Source organism: Capra hircus, chromosome 11 (genome assembly GCF_001704415.2).
Source record: "Capra hircus breed San Clemente chromosome 11, ASM170441v1, whole genome shotgun sequence".
NCBI lineage: Eukaryota > Metazoa > Chordata > Mammalia > Artiodactyla > Bovidae > Capra > Capra hircus.
Window position 1 is genome coordinate 65,540,017 of NC_030818.1, and position 17,177 is coordinate 65,557,193.

The window sequence follows — 17,177 nt, forward strand, 5'->3', positions numbered from 1 at the left end:
GTGGGTTGCCATTTCCTTCTCCAATGCATGAAAGTGAAAAGTGAAAGGGAAGTCGCTCAGTCGTGTCCGACTCCTAGCGACCCCATGAACTGTAGCCCACCAGGCTCCTCCATCCATGGGAATTTCCAGGCACTGGAGTGGGGTGCCATTGTCTTCTCCGCTAAATAAACCTGCTGTCATTTTATTAATATCTTGGCTCTTGAATTCTTTCCTGCTCCAAGTCAAGGATGCTCACTTCCTGGCCCCTCCCAGGAACTTGCTCCAGACCTAGGACGAGACCTGGAATGTGACTGTTCTCTGGCTCCCTCTTCTCTTGCAAAAATGGCAACAGAAATATTAGTAGAAAGTAAAGTAGTGAGGAAAAAGAAAAGAACTATTTTGCCACAATGTTTTATATAATAGATTTAGTTCTAGGATTCCTGTCAGCCAAACTAAAGAACACAAATAGTAAATTAACAAAGAAGAAATATAAACCATTTCTTCAGTGAAAATAAAGATTTTTGCCTTATAGTAAAATTTTAAAACATTTTTATTGATAAATGTATTCAGAAAAGTACATAAAATGACACGTTCAGCTCAATGAATTATCACAAAATCAACAACTAGAACAAGACAATGAACAAAACTCTCGGATACTCTCCTTCCATCTTGGCTTCTAATCATCGCCCCTTCTCTCCTCCCCAAAGTAACATTATTCTGACTGTTATGGTCATCACTTCCTTGATTGTTCTTTATAATTTTATCATTTAAGCTTACATCTCTATACAATATGGTTTAATTTTGCCTGTTGGAATTTATGTAAATGGAGTTACATAGTATTCTTGGGAGGATGGAGTAGGGAATCTGGCTTCTTTTGCTGAAGTTTATGAGATATGTTTTTCTTGTTACAAGGAGCTATAGTTTTTCATTTTCATTACTATGCAGCATTCTGTTGAGTAAATATAGCTCAATATATTTACCCACTCTACTGTTGAAGGGTATTTGGTTGGCTTCCAGCTTAGGGTAATTTTGGATTTAATTGCTAAAAGAATTCTTATAAAATGTATCTTGATGTACAAGTATGTGGAGTGGGATTGCTAGATCAAAACCTGTTTTCCAAGTTGATAAACCAAGTTATGCCATCACCAGCAGTTCTGTGACAGTTTCCATTGGCTGGGGCCTATGGCTGTCAATTCTCTCGCATGATGCAATCAATGCAGTGGCTATGTTCTCATCAGTTTTACTTGCTTGTTACTTCTATTGTCAGTCCTTAATTTTAGCCATTCTGATGGGTGTAGAAGAGTATCATGTGCGTGCATGCTCAGTAGTTTTAGTGGTGTCCAACTCTTTATGACCCCATGGACTGTAGCCCACCAAGCTCCTCTATCCATGGAAATTCTCCAGGCAAGAATACTGGAGAGGGTTGCTGCGCCCTCCTCCTGAGAAAAGTATCATATCCTCGTTGTAATTTTCATCTTCCTCATTACAAATAAGGTTGAGTACCTTTATACAAGCGTGTTGAACACTTTGATTTTCTTTTGCAGAGCCTGCTAAAATATCTGGCCCACTTTTCTCAATGGTAGTCAATCATTTCCTTAGAGATTTATATCTGTTCTTGGTATGTTTTATATATGAGCCCTTAATTTTGCATATTGTAAAATCTTCTCCCAATCTGTGACTTGCTTTTCATTGTCTTTAATGTTGTCTTTGGTTAGGCAGAAGTCCTCAAGTTACGAATTTAATGTAGCCATATTTTTAATTATTTTCTTTATAGTTGGTGACCTTTTTGTTCAATTTAAAATTCACTTTATGTAATGAAGACAATATATATTATCTTATAGAATGCTGTTTTACCTTTTACAATTCAATATATAATCAGATAGCACTTGATTTGAGGGAATCCCTTGTAGCTCAGCTGGTAAAGAATCTGCCTGCAATGCAGGAGACTCCAGTTCAATTCCTGGGTCAGGAAGTTCCGCTGGAGAAGGGATAGGCTATCCGCTTCAGTATACCTGGGCTTCCCTGGTGGCTCAGCTGGTAACAGAATCCACCTGCAATGCAGGAGACCTGTGTTGGATCCCTGGGTTGGGAAGATCCCCTGGGGAAGGGAACAGCTACCCACACCAGAATTCCATGGACAGAGTGGCCTGGCAGGCCGCAGTCCACCGGGTCCCAGAGTTAGACACCACTGAGTGACTTTCAAAAAAAAAAAAAGATCTACCACTATTGAATCTTGCAATCTATGAATGCAATATTTCTCCATTTATTTAGGTCTTCAATTTCTTTTTAAAATATCTCACAATTCTCACTGTAGGAGTGTTACCATCTGGTTAAATTTATTCCTAATTAACTGATATCTTGTATGCTCCTATGAATCATCTTTCTTTAAAACGTCAATGTTAACATTTATTACTAATCTATTGAAACACAATTGATCCTCGAATATTGACTTTGTATCAGCAACTGTTAATTTATTAATTTAATAACTTCTCCTACGTGTTTTGATTTTCTATGCCCATATCATCTATGGAAGAAGTTTTGTCTTCCTTCCTATTTCTGTATTTCCTCTTTTTCCAAAAATTAAAACCCACAATAATCTGAACCCGAGTAATGTGTTATTCTAGTTGTAAACCCAATAAAAAAAGTGCCGGAGGATTCTTTCCACCTCGCATGCTCCAACTCTGAGGCTCTGTGGCCAGGCCAGTACCCCTTAAATCATTTCCAATGCGGCCGAATCCGAGCAGAACAGAGCAGACTCAGACGCGGGCTGCGGAAGCACCCTGGGAAGCACCCTGTGGCGGTCGCCCCGCCCCTCATCCCGACGCAGCCAATCAGCGCCCTCCTCTTACGAGCGTCTCTCCGACCAACATGGTGGCGGCCGTTTGCTTGGCGTCCCGCTTTTAGTTCCATTACTCTACTGCTCCCGTCGCAAAATGTGAAAGGAAACGCTGCCGGTGGAGGGGGTCCTGGGCCATGAGTCGGCGAAGGAAACACGGGGACAGCTCTGGCCTGAAGCAAACGCCGCGCAAAGCGATGGCGACTGAAGAATGCAGTTCGGTGTTCGAATCGGGAAAGAGGAGGCTGAGGGCGGCCCGCGGCTCGGGGCCCCAAGGGCCAGGAGAGAGGCCTCCCCGGCCCTTGCCGCAGCAAGAGCAGCCTCCAGTAGCCGCTTCGTGCAGTAAAAGTAATCCCGAGGGTGAGACATGGGCAGCGGGGCCTCCCTGGGCCTCAGCGCCTCAGCGCCTCAGCGCCTCAGCTTCAGAACCCCGGGTGGGGGTGGAATCGGAAATCGTGTTTTTTTTCCCCTGGGCTTCTCCCTCAAGAATTCAAAATTAACCAGAATATATTCCCCCACGACTTTCATCCCCGAGTATGAGCACTGCCCGGTTAGGCTTGACCACCACTTATCGCCCCTGCCACAGGAATAAGTTGTTGGGTTTACCTCAGGGAGGAACGCTAATTTCTAGGCCGCTTCTCCAGGCATCAGCAGTGGCAGAGCGAGGAGAAATAATACCTTTTAAAGCCTTCAGGTTATGCCTAGAGGGGTTATTTCACCTTAAACTGTTTGCCCTGACCAGATTTTAGTGAAGGGGCCATATGAAATACAGTTATCTGTATTCTCAAGATCTCGGTGATGTTTTATCTTATGAATAAACTGGAAGTTACTTTGTATAAAGTTACTCAAAGTAGGAAACTGTGGGCCCCTAAGTATATCATTCTGATCACTTTTTGGTGTTTCTTTCTTTTTTTTTTTTTTTTTTAAAGATTTCTGATGAATCCTGGTAGGAATTGAAACTCATAAGAGGTGTTTCCTAGAGCATGTTCTTTAAATAGAGCTTTTTACCTTGTTTGTAGTTTACTTTGACAAAACAATTGCAGAATAAACAAAAAGTGGTATTTGACAGAACTTAACTAAAATGGCTCACTATAGTTTTTTGAAGTAATTAGTGTAAATTGGGTAGGGTTGACCAAGGGAGGCTGAACAGACTTTTTTTGAAGTTGCTGTTGAAGCATTTTTCATTTTTGGAATGTATTTTTCTGAAGTTTCTCTTGAAACGTTTTTCATTTTTGAAATGTGTTTGTAAATTACAAGTGGTTCCAAAAGCCTCCAAGTTCCAGTGGAGTGGCTAGCTTATACAGTATTGTCCATTTATAGAGCTATTAGATTGTCTTAAAGTACTTACTATTTACAATGTCAAGTTTGTAAAGTACTACTGGGATTTTTATGTGAAACAAACGTTTCAGTTGTGGATAGAGTAATATAGTCATCACTGGGAGAAAATTTTATAATTGGAACATAAAAAGTAATTTAGCTGAGGTATTTAACATTAAGGTGTTATGAAGTAAAGTAATCCTTTAGAAAGCAATAATCGTTATTTTCATCTTATTTTATATAGAAAGATATGAGACACCAAAGAGAATGCTGCAAATGGATTTATTGTCATCTACCTTCAGTTCTCCTAATGATCCAGATGGACAGAATGATATCTTTTGGGATCAAAATTCTCCAATGACAAAACAATTAGGTAATTTGTCATTAACAGTTTTATCTGGGTGAATATTTGATTAATGATTAGGATTTAACCTTAGAATTTCAGTCAGGTATTCACATCAGGAACTTTTATACAGCAGATGTTTTTCCAAAATCTTAAGTGATTTTGTTGCTGTGATAGCTGTGTAATGTCAGAGTGCTTAGTGATCTAAGCCATGCTAATTGTTTTCTATAAGAAGTGACTGATATTTTTAGAAATTAATTTTTGTTTATAATTTATATGAATTTCTTTGTTTCTTTAGATAAAGGAAGAAAAAAGCAGCTTTACACCACAGATAGTGATGAGATCTCACATATTGTTAATCGTATTGCTCCTCAGGTAAATATGAGTAATTTTATAGTGTATTTTAGAACAGTGAAACATGGCAATAAGTTTTGTTTGTAGTTCATTTATGTGAAAAATATTGTCTTATTCAATTCTCTTCTCCAACAACAGAGCAACACAGATTTTTTTTTACATTTTCCACCACTGAAATGCATGTTTTGAAAAAAGGAACATAATGTAAAGTTGGGAACATATATTTTCCTAAGCATATGTTTTATTTTTTAGAGATGATTTTTAGAGCCTTGTTTTTATTTTGTTTTTAATGTTATTTAATAATATATGGTTATTATTTTTCAGGTTACTAAAAGAATAGAATCAGACAATAAAAATTTAAACTTCAAAATATTTTATTATTATTATTATTTTAACTGTCTGTAGTATTTTCCCAGTTGAAACTGCCTTTCTTAATACTTGTTAACTTAAAATATCATCAGGAAACATAAGAGTGGAAAAAACTGGATTTGGGTTTAGTACTGAGTCTGCCTTCTATGGCAGCCCCTAAGCAAGTCACTTAACTTGCCAGGTGGCGCAGTGGTAAAGAATCTGTTTGCCAGTGCAAGGGACACAGGAGACATGGGTTCAGTCCCTGGGTCAGGAAGATCCCCTGAAGTGAGAAATGGCAACCCCCTCCTATATTTTTGCCTTGAAAATTCCACGAACAGGAGCCTGGTGGCTACTGTCCATGAGGTCTCAAAGAGTTGGACTTTCTGAGCATACACACACATACAAGCAAGTCACTTAAACTATCTGAACTTTAGTTCCTTTAGTTATTAAAATAGAATTATTACTTGTCTAGCTCTCTTGTACTATTGTTATGATTGAATTAGGTAAAAATTGTTTGTAAACTATAGACTACTACAAATATTAGGTATATTAAGATTAAGTATGATAGTTAAATTATCTGCTGTAAAAGAACTGTGTTCAAAAGTTTCTTCTTTATTTCAGCTTTTGTGATGCTTGAGTAATAGGTCACTCTCTGCTCTGGACCTCTTTCTTTTTTTTCTTATTTAGCAACATTTAAATCCAGAAAACATCCAATTTTTGTTTAGTGTCCTCACAGGAAGTATGGTATTTTCCTTGATGTGGCCTCAGATAGTGACTGTATGTTGACCATAAACAATACATGGCACTGGCCCAAACTGTGGTTACAAGAATCACCATCCAGGTGGAGGAGACAGGAAATAAAGTTTTTCTTAGTGGCTATAAAACATCCAAAATTACAACTAGGACAGTCAAAAGAACTATGTTGCTACTAGCTCTACTTTCCATCTTTGGCATGTCATAGAAATACATTTTACATAGAGTTCATTAGTTAAATAGCATTTATGCCTTATGTTACCCACTCCAGTGTTCTTGCCTGGAGAATCCCAGGGGCGGGGGAGCCTGGTGGGCTTCCGTCTATGGGGTCACACAGAGTCGGACACGACTGAAGTGACTTAACAGCAACAGCATGCCTTATATTACTTGCTACATAAGTTAACAATAGATATTCATTAAATTGTTGATTTTACACGAAAGAAGCATAATAAAATGTGTCTGGACTGGCCAGCCTAAATAGTGATAAAAAAGGTAAGTAAATTATTGAACTCTTTACTTAAGTAGGCTGGAAATAATTGCTCACGTAAAGAAACGGCAGCAGTATGCAAGTGATAACTTGTGTATAAGAATGCAGTTAAATTAGTTGCTTTTAAATGGTACCCCTTTCAAGTGAGCACTTTTAAAGCGTATAAATCTTTGGTAATATCAAGGTCTGTTTAGGAACTTGTCATGTTCCAGAATGGCATAGGTGAGTTACCCTCCTCAAATAATTATTTAAATCACCTTCATAGTTCCAGAGATATATTTTAAAATTTGTACTTTTTTTTAATTGATGGGGCTTTCCTGGTGGCTCAGTGGTAAAGAATCCACCTGCCAATTCAGGAGACGTGGATTCAGTCCCTGGGTCAGGAAGATCCTGTGGAGGAGGAGATGGCAACCCACTCCAGGTTCCTTGCCTGGGAAACCCCATGGACAGAGGAGCCAGGTGGGCTACAGTCCATTTAGTCACAAAGAGCTGGACACGACTTAGGGACTAAACAACAAACAGCAGTAGTTCCAGAGATGACATTTTTTTTAATTTGCATTTTTATTTTAGTTGATCAGTCATTTTACTTTCTTCGGGATACTTTTCATGCAGTGTTGTTTGTTTGAAGATGGTATATATTTTTCTGTCATTTTTATACAACTCTGCACAGTATACTTTAGAATTAAATGAACTAATGTGCTTAGATACATTTTACAGCACCTGGATTGTACTATGTAATTATTAATGAGGAATTTTAAAAAATGTAACATTTACAAATAATATAAAAACTATATATAGGACCCATATATTTATATTATTGGATATATAAAGTTATTATACTTTTATTCTCTAAAAATGGAGTGAATTTAAAATTACTTGGTAAATGGACCAAAAAAATCCGTAATTAAATCATTAAGAATGTTATCTTCCCAAATTCAAGATTGTTGAAACAAAAGGGAAGTTATGTATTGAGTCTAAAATCAAAATTATTGCTTTTCTTGAGTATTTGCAAAGCTGAAAACTGCTAGATTCAATTGGACATCTAAGGAAACTACTTTTTGATTGATTGATGATTTTGAAGTACCAAGTGGTAGGCAACTTATCACCTAACTTTCTAGTGTATAAACATGAACTGACATCTTTATGCTCAGCATTTTGCTAGATACGGAGCTATCACAGAAACTGTCCTTGCCTTCAAGTAATGTGTAATCTAGTAACTAGATTATTTTGTGTGACAGTTACTTGTTTATTCATTCCAGGTTCTATAAAAATAGAGTAGAAAATGATTAACTTGTTTATTTTGTTGGTTTGGTTTGTAACTAATAATAAATTCATTCTCTAATTTTGTGCATGATCAAGTGACTAAAAGGTATAAAAGAAACATGTATGACTAAGATGGCTCTTTTCTAGCCTTAATACTGGTTAAAACTTCTTTACCCACTTTCTCTACTTAATTTTGTTCTTCTCCCTGCCTCATTCACAGCATCGGTTCTAATCTTGCCATTATCTCTAACCTGTCCTGACTTAATGCTAAGTTTTCTTAGTTCTACCTAAATGTTGTCAGTTCACGTCAACATGGATTGTCCAACTTAGATGAATGTTATAATGGCAATAGGGAAAATTTGGAGATTCAGGTAATACAGAAAGAACTCCCTATTTATCTTTTTATTCCTAATTCTGATAATTCCTACTGTACAGTTTATTTCTAGTACTAATGTTTATTTTTATCAATGTCTTACAACAAATAAGTTGATCAGTTTTCTTTTGATAAAAATATGTACTTTTATTGTTGAATATGTATTTCTGTTCTGCAGTGGCTTCCACAGTGGCTCAGATGGTAAAGAATCTGCCCGCAATCAATGTAGGAGACCTGGGTTCGATCTCTGGGTCAGGAAGTTCCCCTGGAGAAGGGAATGGCTATCCACTCCAGTGTTTTTGCCTGGAAAATTCCATTGACAGAGGAGTCTGGCAGGCTACAGTCCATGGGGTCGCAAAGAGGCAGACATGACTGAGCAACTAACATGCATTTCTAATTAAATTCTTAAAAACTTAAAAGTTTTTTTAAAATATGGAATTCCCAATTCTGAGTGTTTTCATTCCCTAAAGCAAGTAGATCACTTCTTACAACTTGTTATTACTATCCTCCAATTTTTCATTGTTTTTGAAGTTTAATTGCTGTCACTTTACCAGAATTTGTTCCTTTAAGAAAATAATTCTCCATAATTAAAGTGGGTTTTTGTTTGGTTAGTTGTTTTTGTACTTTCACATCTCTTTTTTTTTTTTGTCCTTCTGCCAAAGGATGAGAAACCAACAACAGACTCCATGCTGGGCGTGTGGATTGGTGACACTGCTATTCCTTGCACTCCAAGTGTAGCAAAAGGAAAATCAAGAGCAAAACTCAGCTGCACAAAGTAAGTTTAAACTTTTCAGTTTTTCTTATATTCAATGAAGTAAATATTTTTAGTATTTTGTTTGGGTTTTGTGTGTATGTCAAAATGGTTATAAATTATTATCCTTAACTTTGACATGTAATGTTTTGAACTTATTTATGTCCGGATGTGTTAAAATTTGTGAGTGTTAACATTAAAATATGTTAAATAACAGTTGAGTATTTATGACATTTAGAATATCTACATAATTTTTGAAATATTTGTTTAATAGGTTAAAATCACAAAATCGAGAGGAAGAACTTATGAAATTAGCTAAGCAATTTGATAAAAATATGGAAGAGCTGGATGTGATTCAAGAGCAAGACAAGAGAAATCATGATCTTATCCAGATGATTTCAGAAGCAGAGACTTCACATAATTACAGAGATAATATACAGATGCAGTTACCATGTGATATAGTTCCTGAAATAGATAAGGCTATAATAAAGAAGCCAGTGAAAGAAAACACCAAGATACCTGTGGTAAATGATCAAACCAGCAGTCAGAAGCCATTTGACCAAAATGCTGAAGCAGCCTTTATTGCCATGTTTGATGGTTCTACTCAGAAATGTAGTGGACAGTTAAGCCAAGATTTGTCAGATGCTTTCTTGAAAACCAATAATACTACCTTTGGAAAGAAAAACACTTTGAAAGAGGAGAAAATCATTACTAATGAATCTGTGGTCACTGAAAATCTGCCAAGTAAAACCCTAGGATCACTTTCTCATCAAGTCGATAATCCTGGAATGACAACATCAAATGTGCCTTTCTGTACTAAGGAACCAGGAACTTTTAATAAACACATTGATACTTTTACTACCAGTGATTTTGAGGATGATTGGGAAAACTTACTAAGTAATGAGCCTTTTGTTATGCAGAATATTGAAATGTCTGAGCTGTTCCCTGCTCCTAAAACAGTCCAAATTGCTGATCAAAAGGAAATTTGTTCCTTTAGCAGTAAAAAGGATAAAACTAAGTCAGGAATGAATAAAAGTCTAGATGTCAAGTTAAGAGATTCAAAAATTTTACAAGGTCTTCCTTCACATACATGGAACAGTGAATTAACAGATACTGAAAATTACAGATTTTCACCAAAGCCAAATGATAAACCAAATAAATTATCAGCCACTGGAAATAAAATGAAATTGGAGAAATCTTTTAATATAGTTGTTAATCAAGACAAAATTCAAGACTGTGCAGTTGCATCTAATCTGACAAAAGTAAATGAAAATACTCATACTAAATTTAATTCTAAAGTAAATGCTTCTGAAAAGAAATCTGCTTTGAAACCAGGATGTTCTAATAAGTCCATTTTTAATCAGTCTTTGAAAATGCCTGCTAATGTCAAGCCTTTCAGCTCAGCAACTTTGGGCAATACAACCAGTGTTTGTAACCCAAATCAGACTAATGGATCAAAGTTAGGTTCTTTCTTTGATGATTGGAATGATCCATCATTTACCAATGAAATTGTTAAAGCATGCCATCAGTTAGAGAATAGCTGGGAAGCAGATGATGTAGATGATGATATATTATACCAGGCATGTGATGATATTGAAAGACTAACTCAGGAGCAAGGTGCTAGAGTTGACAGCAAGACATCAGAAAGTGTCCTTGGGATCAATGATAGTTCTAAACATGGAGCCAAAAACGTGTTTACTACACCTAAACAAGGAAGTCAGTTGATGCAGTCAAAGCACCTGAATCTGAACAGCATTTCAGCGCAGACATCTTCATTGACAAATAGCTTACAAATAAATAAATCAGTGAAGATGGAGAGAGGGGAAATGTATGGAAATTCTCCGGGATTTTTAGGTGCCACAACAAATTTGAGTATATACCCTAAGAACTCAGACTGTCAGATCAGTAATCTGCATGTCTCTTGCAACAACACTGATGTACCCAAACAAGTGAATAGTTATAAATCGGTTCTTACAGGAAGTTCAAGTTCGAATGTGAGTTCACATCATATGAGTACAGAAATTGCTGCTTCTAAGAAGAGATTGAGTACCCTACGTCTATCCAGGAGCACCGTAAGAGGTGAAGCTCAGAGTGACCTTAACAGAGCAATTAGATTTTCTGAGTACGTGTTTACAAAGATGAAAAATTGTCCGATGCTTTCCCCGTTTAATAACAGTTCTGTAACAGGAAGTATTTCTGATACCAAAATCGCACAGGGTTTGGAGAAGAATAAAACTGTCAACCCGTTATCTGGGAAGGCAGTTCAGCAGCAGTCTTTGGTGAAATTTTCTGAACCTTTGAAACAACCTTCAAAAGGTATGTATGAAACAGTGTTCTTTGAAAAATAGCCAGTCTAGTTCTTTGTGGATTGAATTTTCATGACATATATGTTAAGACTATTCTGCTTTAACTAGAAGTCTTAAAGTGATTCTTAGAAATAATGATGCTGGAATATACAAACACTGGGTGGTTTGTGTTTTTAAAAGACTTCATTGAATTCTTTGCCAACATGTAATACAGTGACTATTATAGTTGCCAATCAATAAGTATGTGTTGAGTCTTTTCTGAATTATTTCCTGGAAAATTTTACTTATGCATATATGTATTACTGTATGAGAGTCCTTGTGTCCACTGAAATACCTCACTGTTTTAAAATTTGAGTAATTGTCTGTTTTTAGCAGAACAATATGTAAAGGTTTAGATAATTCTAATTAAATAAATACCTTTGCTAGAATACTATCTGATATAAAACTGTTAAGCTATGATGGTTAGAGTTGTTATTTAGTACATCTTGTGATCTTTGATTCTTTCCAGTTTTTCTTTTCCCCGAATTCTCCTATCTATCAGGTTCCATTGTTTTTACACCAAAAAATGTATCTCAAAATGGTCCATTTTTCTAACTCTCTGCTGTACCACCCTTATGCAAGCCAACATTTCCTAACTGGACTGCTGCAGTTCTTCTACCTGTTCCCTCTCATTTCTAGTCTCCAAACAGCAGAATCATCTTTTAAAACAATGTTAAAAAAAATAAAAAGCAAGTAGACATATTTGGCATTCCTCTGCTTAAAGACAACCTTCAGGCACTGCTCATCATATTTCAAATAAAATCTTAATTTACACCCTGATCTGCAAGCCTGGACTGTCTCTATAACCTGCCTGTTCTCTTTTTTTTCTTGCCTTACCTACTAGACTTCAGCTACAGCAGCTGTATTTGAGTTCCTCAAACAGGATAGGTTCTTCTCTAGTTCAGGAACTTTGCTATTCCCAGCTAACACTACTGCCTTCAACAGTCTATAAATGCTTTCCTGTTATTTTCAGTCATCTCTCTTTTATTTCCTTAATTTCTTTTGTCACAGTTTGCAATCGGATATTGATTACCATCTGTCTCATCAGTGAACCTAGGCTACCATAGCAGCTGCCATTTAGAAGATGTTTAATAAATATTTGCGTGAACATTATACAATATAATCTGAAAAGTCTGTCATTCACTGATACTGTAATAATTTGTAAAAGGGAATATTTTTGGCATAATTGTGTGTGTTTCTTAATGCCCAGTGCTCTTCAACAGAAACCTTGTACATGCATTCACCAGATCTCCTAGCTGGTTTCCATTTATTTCTTAAACACAATGTGTTTCTCACTATTCAGAATGATTTTGGTTCACTTTCTCAGTTTTGCCAGTAGCCCGTGTTAACTTGTTTTACACCATTTACTATTCTGGCTTGTAATTATTGATTTTTTAAATCAGTCTCCCTCAGTTGAGGCTAACACTAGGAATTTTACCTATTATGTAGATCAATGTTAATATGGTAATGGAGTTTTTAGTTTCTTTTAATAGTAGATTGTTTTCTGTTTAGATTCTGGGTGATGCTTCTGTTGGCATTATCACTACAACTTTGCTGTTAAGTGATCCCTCACTTTTAAAAAATTTGTAACAGTAATAGGTTATTGTTTAAAAATAAAAAGTATAAGTTAATTCGACATAAAAAGGTAAGTCGTCTATTTCTCCTTTTCTCCAAAGATTTTTCAGGGAAAGCCCCTGTTAATAGCATTTTCTGCAAGTATAAAAACGTAGGGGTGAAGGATGGTGTGTGTGTACCTATACATTTATTTGAATAGATGTAATTATATTGCAAAGACTATTTGGCAGCTTGATTTTGCTTTCACTTAATGTATTGTAACTGTCTTTTTCCTGATAGAGCATAATTTGCTTTAGTCCTTTGAATCTCTTCATAGTATGTAGTTGTATGGATGATACCATAATTTATCTGTTTCTCTATTGATGGAGGTTTAGTTTGATTGCAGTTTTTTGCATTACATGTAGTCCAGTGTGCCAGTGAATATAAATTTGCACATGCTCATGAGATTGTATCTGTTTGAAAATTGATATAAGATTCAGAATATTTTAAATGTTGATGGAGATCTTTAAATCTTACCCCTAATTACATCAATTTATACTTTTATCAATACTGACAATGAATATGCTACATTATCACCCAAACTAGATATTTTGAAACTTTAAAATTGTTGTCAATTGATAGTAGTTTCAAATATTTAAGTTTATATTTAAGTAAGTACAGTTAATTGAGTCATTCTTCCAGAGTGAATTAACTTAATTATACTTGTAATTCCATTAAAGACTAAGTCTCTCTGGAATATGTGAGTTTCTCCAAAACTCCTGTCTACTATCTTATCAGCATTTTTTTTTTTTTTATGGATAGACTCTTTCAGTTTACTTTATAGTTTTTCTGTTAAGTTTATTGATAGTACCTGGCATCGCTGACTCGATAGACGCGAGTCTGAGTGAACTCCGGGAGTTAGTGATGGACAGGGAGGCCTGGCGTGCTGCGATTCATGGGGTGGCAAAGAGTCGGACACGACTGAGGACTGAGCGACTGAACTGAACTGAATATTCTAATTAATATTAACCTTGTTGACATTTTCTATTGTTGCCATTTCCTTTTACTTTGATGTAGCAAGCTGCTCTGCAGCAAATACCTTTGGCTAGGTGGGCGGGGACAGGGGGACTGCTAACTACCTCATTGTTTTAAGCTAGATTTGGCTAATTGTGGCCTGTCCAAATCCAGCCTATATAACCTGTTTTTTGTGCAGCCAGCATATTAAGGTGATTTTCACTTTTTAGATGGTTGAAAAAAATCAAAAGAACAATAATACTTAATAACTTTTGAATGTGGAATTCATGTTTCATTGTCCATAAACAAACTTTTATTTGAACATAGCCACATCATTTATTTATATGTGTTGTCCATGGCTGTTTTCATGCTGCAGTGACAGAGCTGAATAGTTGCCACAGGAGATCCTATGCCTCTTAAAGGTTAACATATTTTTGGGTCTTTTACTGAAAAAAAAGGACTTCCTGGTGGCTCAGTGATAAAGAATCTGCGTGCCAATGCAGGAGACACAGGTTGGATCCTTGGGTCGGGAAGATCCCCTGAAGAAGGAAATGGCAACACACTCCAGTATTCTTGCCTGGGAAATCCCATTGACAGAGGAGCCTGAAAGATTACAGTCCACAGGGTTGCTGGAGTCAGACTCAGCTTAGTGACTAAACAACAACTGAAAAAAAAAAGTTTTTCACCTCTGCTTCAGGATTAAGATTTGAAAGAGCCATTTTTGTTTTGTTCCTTGCCAATAGTTGGAGCCCTTGGTATATATTTTTATTGAAGAAATGAGTGACTCTTCCAAAATCAAATTTTCCCTATGTGACTTTATTGTATCTTTCGAAATTAATTTGTAGAATACCACATAACCAACTGAGGTGCCAGTTTTAGGGAGCCATGTTCTATTCTGCCATGGATTGTTAACCTATTTTCCTTCTAAATTTACAGTCAACTGAATGTAAATTGTGTGTGTGTTCTGAGTTTCTTGTGTTTCTCCACTTTCAGACTAAAATAATAATTTAGTCGAGCTAATCTAAAAGTATATTGTATCTTTCTATAAGAAAAAATAGCTGCAGTCTATAAGATAATTGATTTAGAAAGTAAAAGGCAACAGAATCACCTGAGGTATTTGAGATATATATCTCTTACTCTGAGCACTCTCTCCCATTTCTGATTATACTGGGGACAGAAGGAGAGAGTGATGATATATTTTGGGTAAATATCTACCTTGGTTAACAAGAGAAATGTCTTATAGCCATTATATTCTGAATCTCTGTAGATGTCACTGTAGATATTTCTCTTGTTAACAGTACTACTGATTCTTACTTCTTTAAAGGGTAAATTTTACAACATATACAGTTTCACCAATACACAGTCACTTAAGTATGTATTTGGATGATGGTCTTGATTTTAGAACATTAAATGAAAAAATGTTGGCTAAAATTTTGAAGTCTGATTCTTAGTAGCATTACATAAATAATCTAATATTTCAGCTCAGAGTGACTTAACTGTGGAATTGAATTCATTTTATTAGAACTCAGAATTTTGTTAGAGGCAGAATTGGTTGTGTTAAATTTAAGACACATTGTTCATTTCATAGTATGTTTATCTGAAGTATACACTAAAGTATGTTACATAAAAAAATACCAGAATGCTTCACATTTTGTAAAAAGATTTCATATTGAAAATTGAAAATTTTCATATTAAAAATTTTATGCAGACATCCTGCTCCTTGAAATAATTTTCCAATGTTTATAGAAAATATACCCTCCATCTAAAAATGCAGTATTTGACAGTGAATTTTATGTTTATTGACATGATAGGTTTCACTCTGTTACTCCAAAATATTTTTCTTAAACAGCTGAAATGAAAATCTCTGAGATCTATAGAGGAAAGAAATGTAGGAGTAGGAATATTAACATCAGTTATCTTATACTAGAAATATACTATTTGAAGTATTAATATCTGATTCATTTTATTTTGAGTACTTTTCTGTTACAATCTGTATAACATTTAAAATTCCAATTTGTTTTTAAAATACATTCATTTATTGGTTATATAAATTAGGTGTCATTGTTCATAAGAATTATTTGCTGGGTAGTCAAAATGTAGAGTTTTTAATCAATTTTATCACCCTGTGAGAAGAGTACATCAAAGAGATTGATCAGTTCTTGATTACATTTTGGCCTGGAGCCTTGTACTGTATCTGCATTTGTAGTCTTATAATTAATAGTTTAGGATGAGGCCCCCTGATGGCTAGGTGGTAAAGAATCCTCCTGCCAATGCTAGAGACACGAGATGCAGGTTCAGTCCCTGGGTCAGGAAGATCCCCTGGAGAAGTAAATAGCAACCCACTCCAGTATTCTTGCCTGGTAAACCCCATAGACAGAGCCTGACAGGCTATATAGTCCATGGGGTCACAAGAGTCCCACAGGACCTAGCAATTAAACGGCAACAAATGGTTGAGTAACAAAACCAAAGACATTCTTTACCATCTGAGTCACCAGGGAAGCCCAATAACAAAACCAGTGTGGCAGATCTGGGTAATGAAAAAGTAAAAATTAAAACTCATTCAGAACGATTTTATAGTCTTTAAAACTAATATCTATATTTGGTTTCATTTTTAGAAGAAGAAGAGAAAAATAGAAAGTATTCTCCGGAAGAAATTCAGAGAAAAAGACAAGCAGCGCTCGTTCGAAGAATGGCCAAAGCACAGGCATCATCTGTAAAGAAAGGCAGCTCCCACTTAACTTGATTTCTTTAGTGAAATGTTACTTGGGAGATAACAAAGACAGTTGATAACTATCTATGATAGGAAATGTTTTTCTTGATTTCTCCATGAGAAACTTAATGCTGAGTTATAAAGCATGGACTTCTACTATATTTAATAAATCATTGTTTACGTGGTCAATGAAACCTTTCTTTGGAGATGTATATTGAAGTTAATTGCATGTAAGTTTTGGAAGTTCAGTAAAGTTAGCAGTTATGTAGTAGAATTATGCAGAGGAAAGTAGTTTTATTTTTAAATTACTGTGATTACAGAGGGTCATGTCAAAACTCCTTAATTTTTTATTGTTAATACGTGTTTTCCAAATACAAAACTTCAACCTACTAATATTTTGTTGTTATTTTCAGTAACTGTTCCTTAAAGTTTTTATACATTTCTGCATTTTAATTAATGCTTTCATATTCTTAGAAACATGGATGGTAGGAAATAAAGGACTTCACTTTATTTGTAAGAAATTACTCTTTTCAATTCCTAGTCTGTAATAGATGTGAATTTAAAATTTTCTAAAATGTAATGCATTTTGGAAACTTCGCCCTGTTTTTAGGGAAGATCCTGATTTAAGAACTTTAGAAAAAGGAATGTGGATTGGCTATATAAGTAGTGTAGTGTCATTAACATTTAGAACTATCAGAAACTTTAGAGATCATCTGGTCTAATTTCATTGTATAGGTGAGAGATGAA

The 17,177-nt window shown here is 35.5% G+C and overlaps 1 protein-coding gene across 2 annotated transcripts; it reads left to right on the forward strand.

Moving 5' to 3' along the window:
* Positions 2,818 to 16,823, forward strand: ETAA1 (Ewing tumor associated antigen 1). Of its 2 annotated transcripts, none has more exons than XM_005686809.3 (6): positions 2,818 to 3,175; positions 4,377 to 4,505; positions 4,774 to 4,850; positions 8,719 to 8,831; positions 9,082 to 11,123; positions 16,336 to 16,823. In XM_005686809.3, the coding sequence occupies exons 1-6, from the start codon at positions 2,953 to 2,955 to the stop codon at positions 16,461 to 16,463; spliced, it is 2,712 nt and encodes a 903-aa protein (XP_005686866.2). In that variant the 5' UTR covers positions 2,818 to 2,952; the 3' UTR covers positions 16,464 to 16,823. The 2 variants fall into 2 exon arrangements, with proteins under 2 accessions (XP_005686866.2, XP_017910924.1); XM_018055435.1 differs by having other exon boundaries at positions 3,075 to 3,175; positions 4,381 to 4,505.

Excerpts from the sequence above, each read along its gene's own strand:
- ETAA1 (XM_005686809.3), top strand. The coding sequence starts at position 2,953 with ATGAGTCGGCGAAGGAAACACGGGGACAGCTCTGGCCTGAAGCAAACG. Across the intron at positions 3,176-4,376 it reads CAGTAAAAGTAATCCCGAGG|AAAGATATGAGACACCAAAG; the intron begins GTGAGACATGGG and ends TATTTTATATAG. Across the intron at positions 11,124-16,335 it reads TTTGAAACAACCTTCAAAAG|AAGAAGAAGAGAAAAATAGA; the intron begins GTATGTATGAAA and ends TTTCATTTTTAG.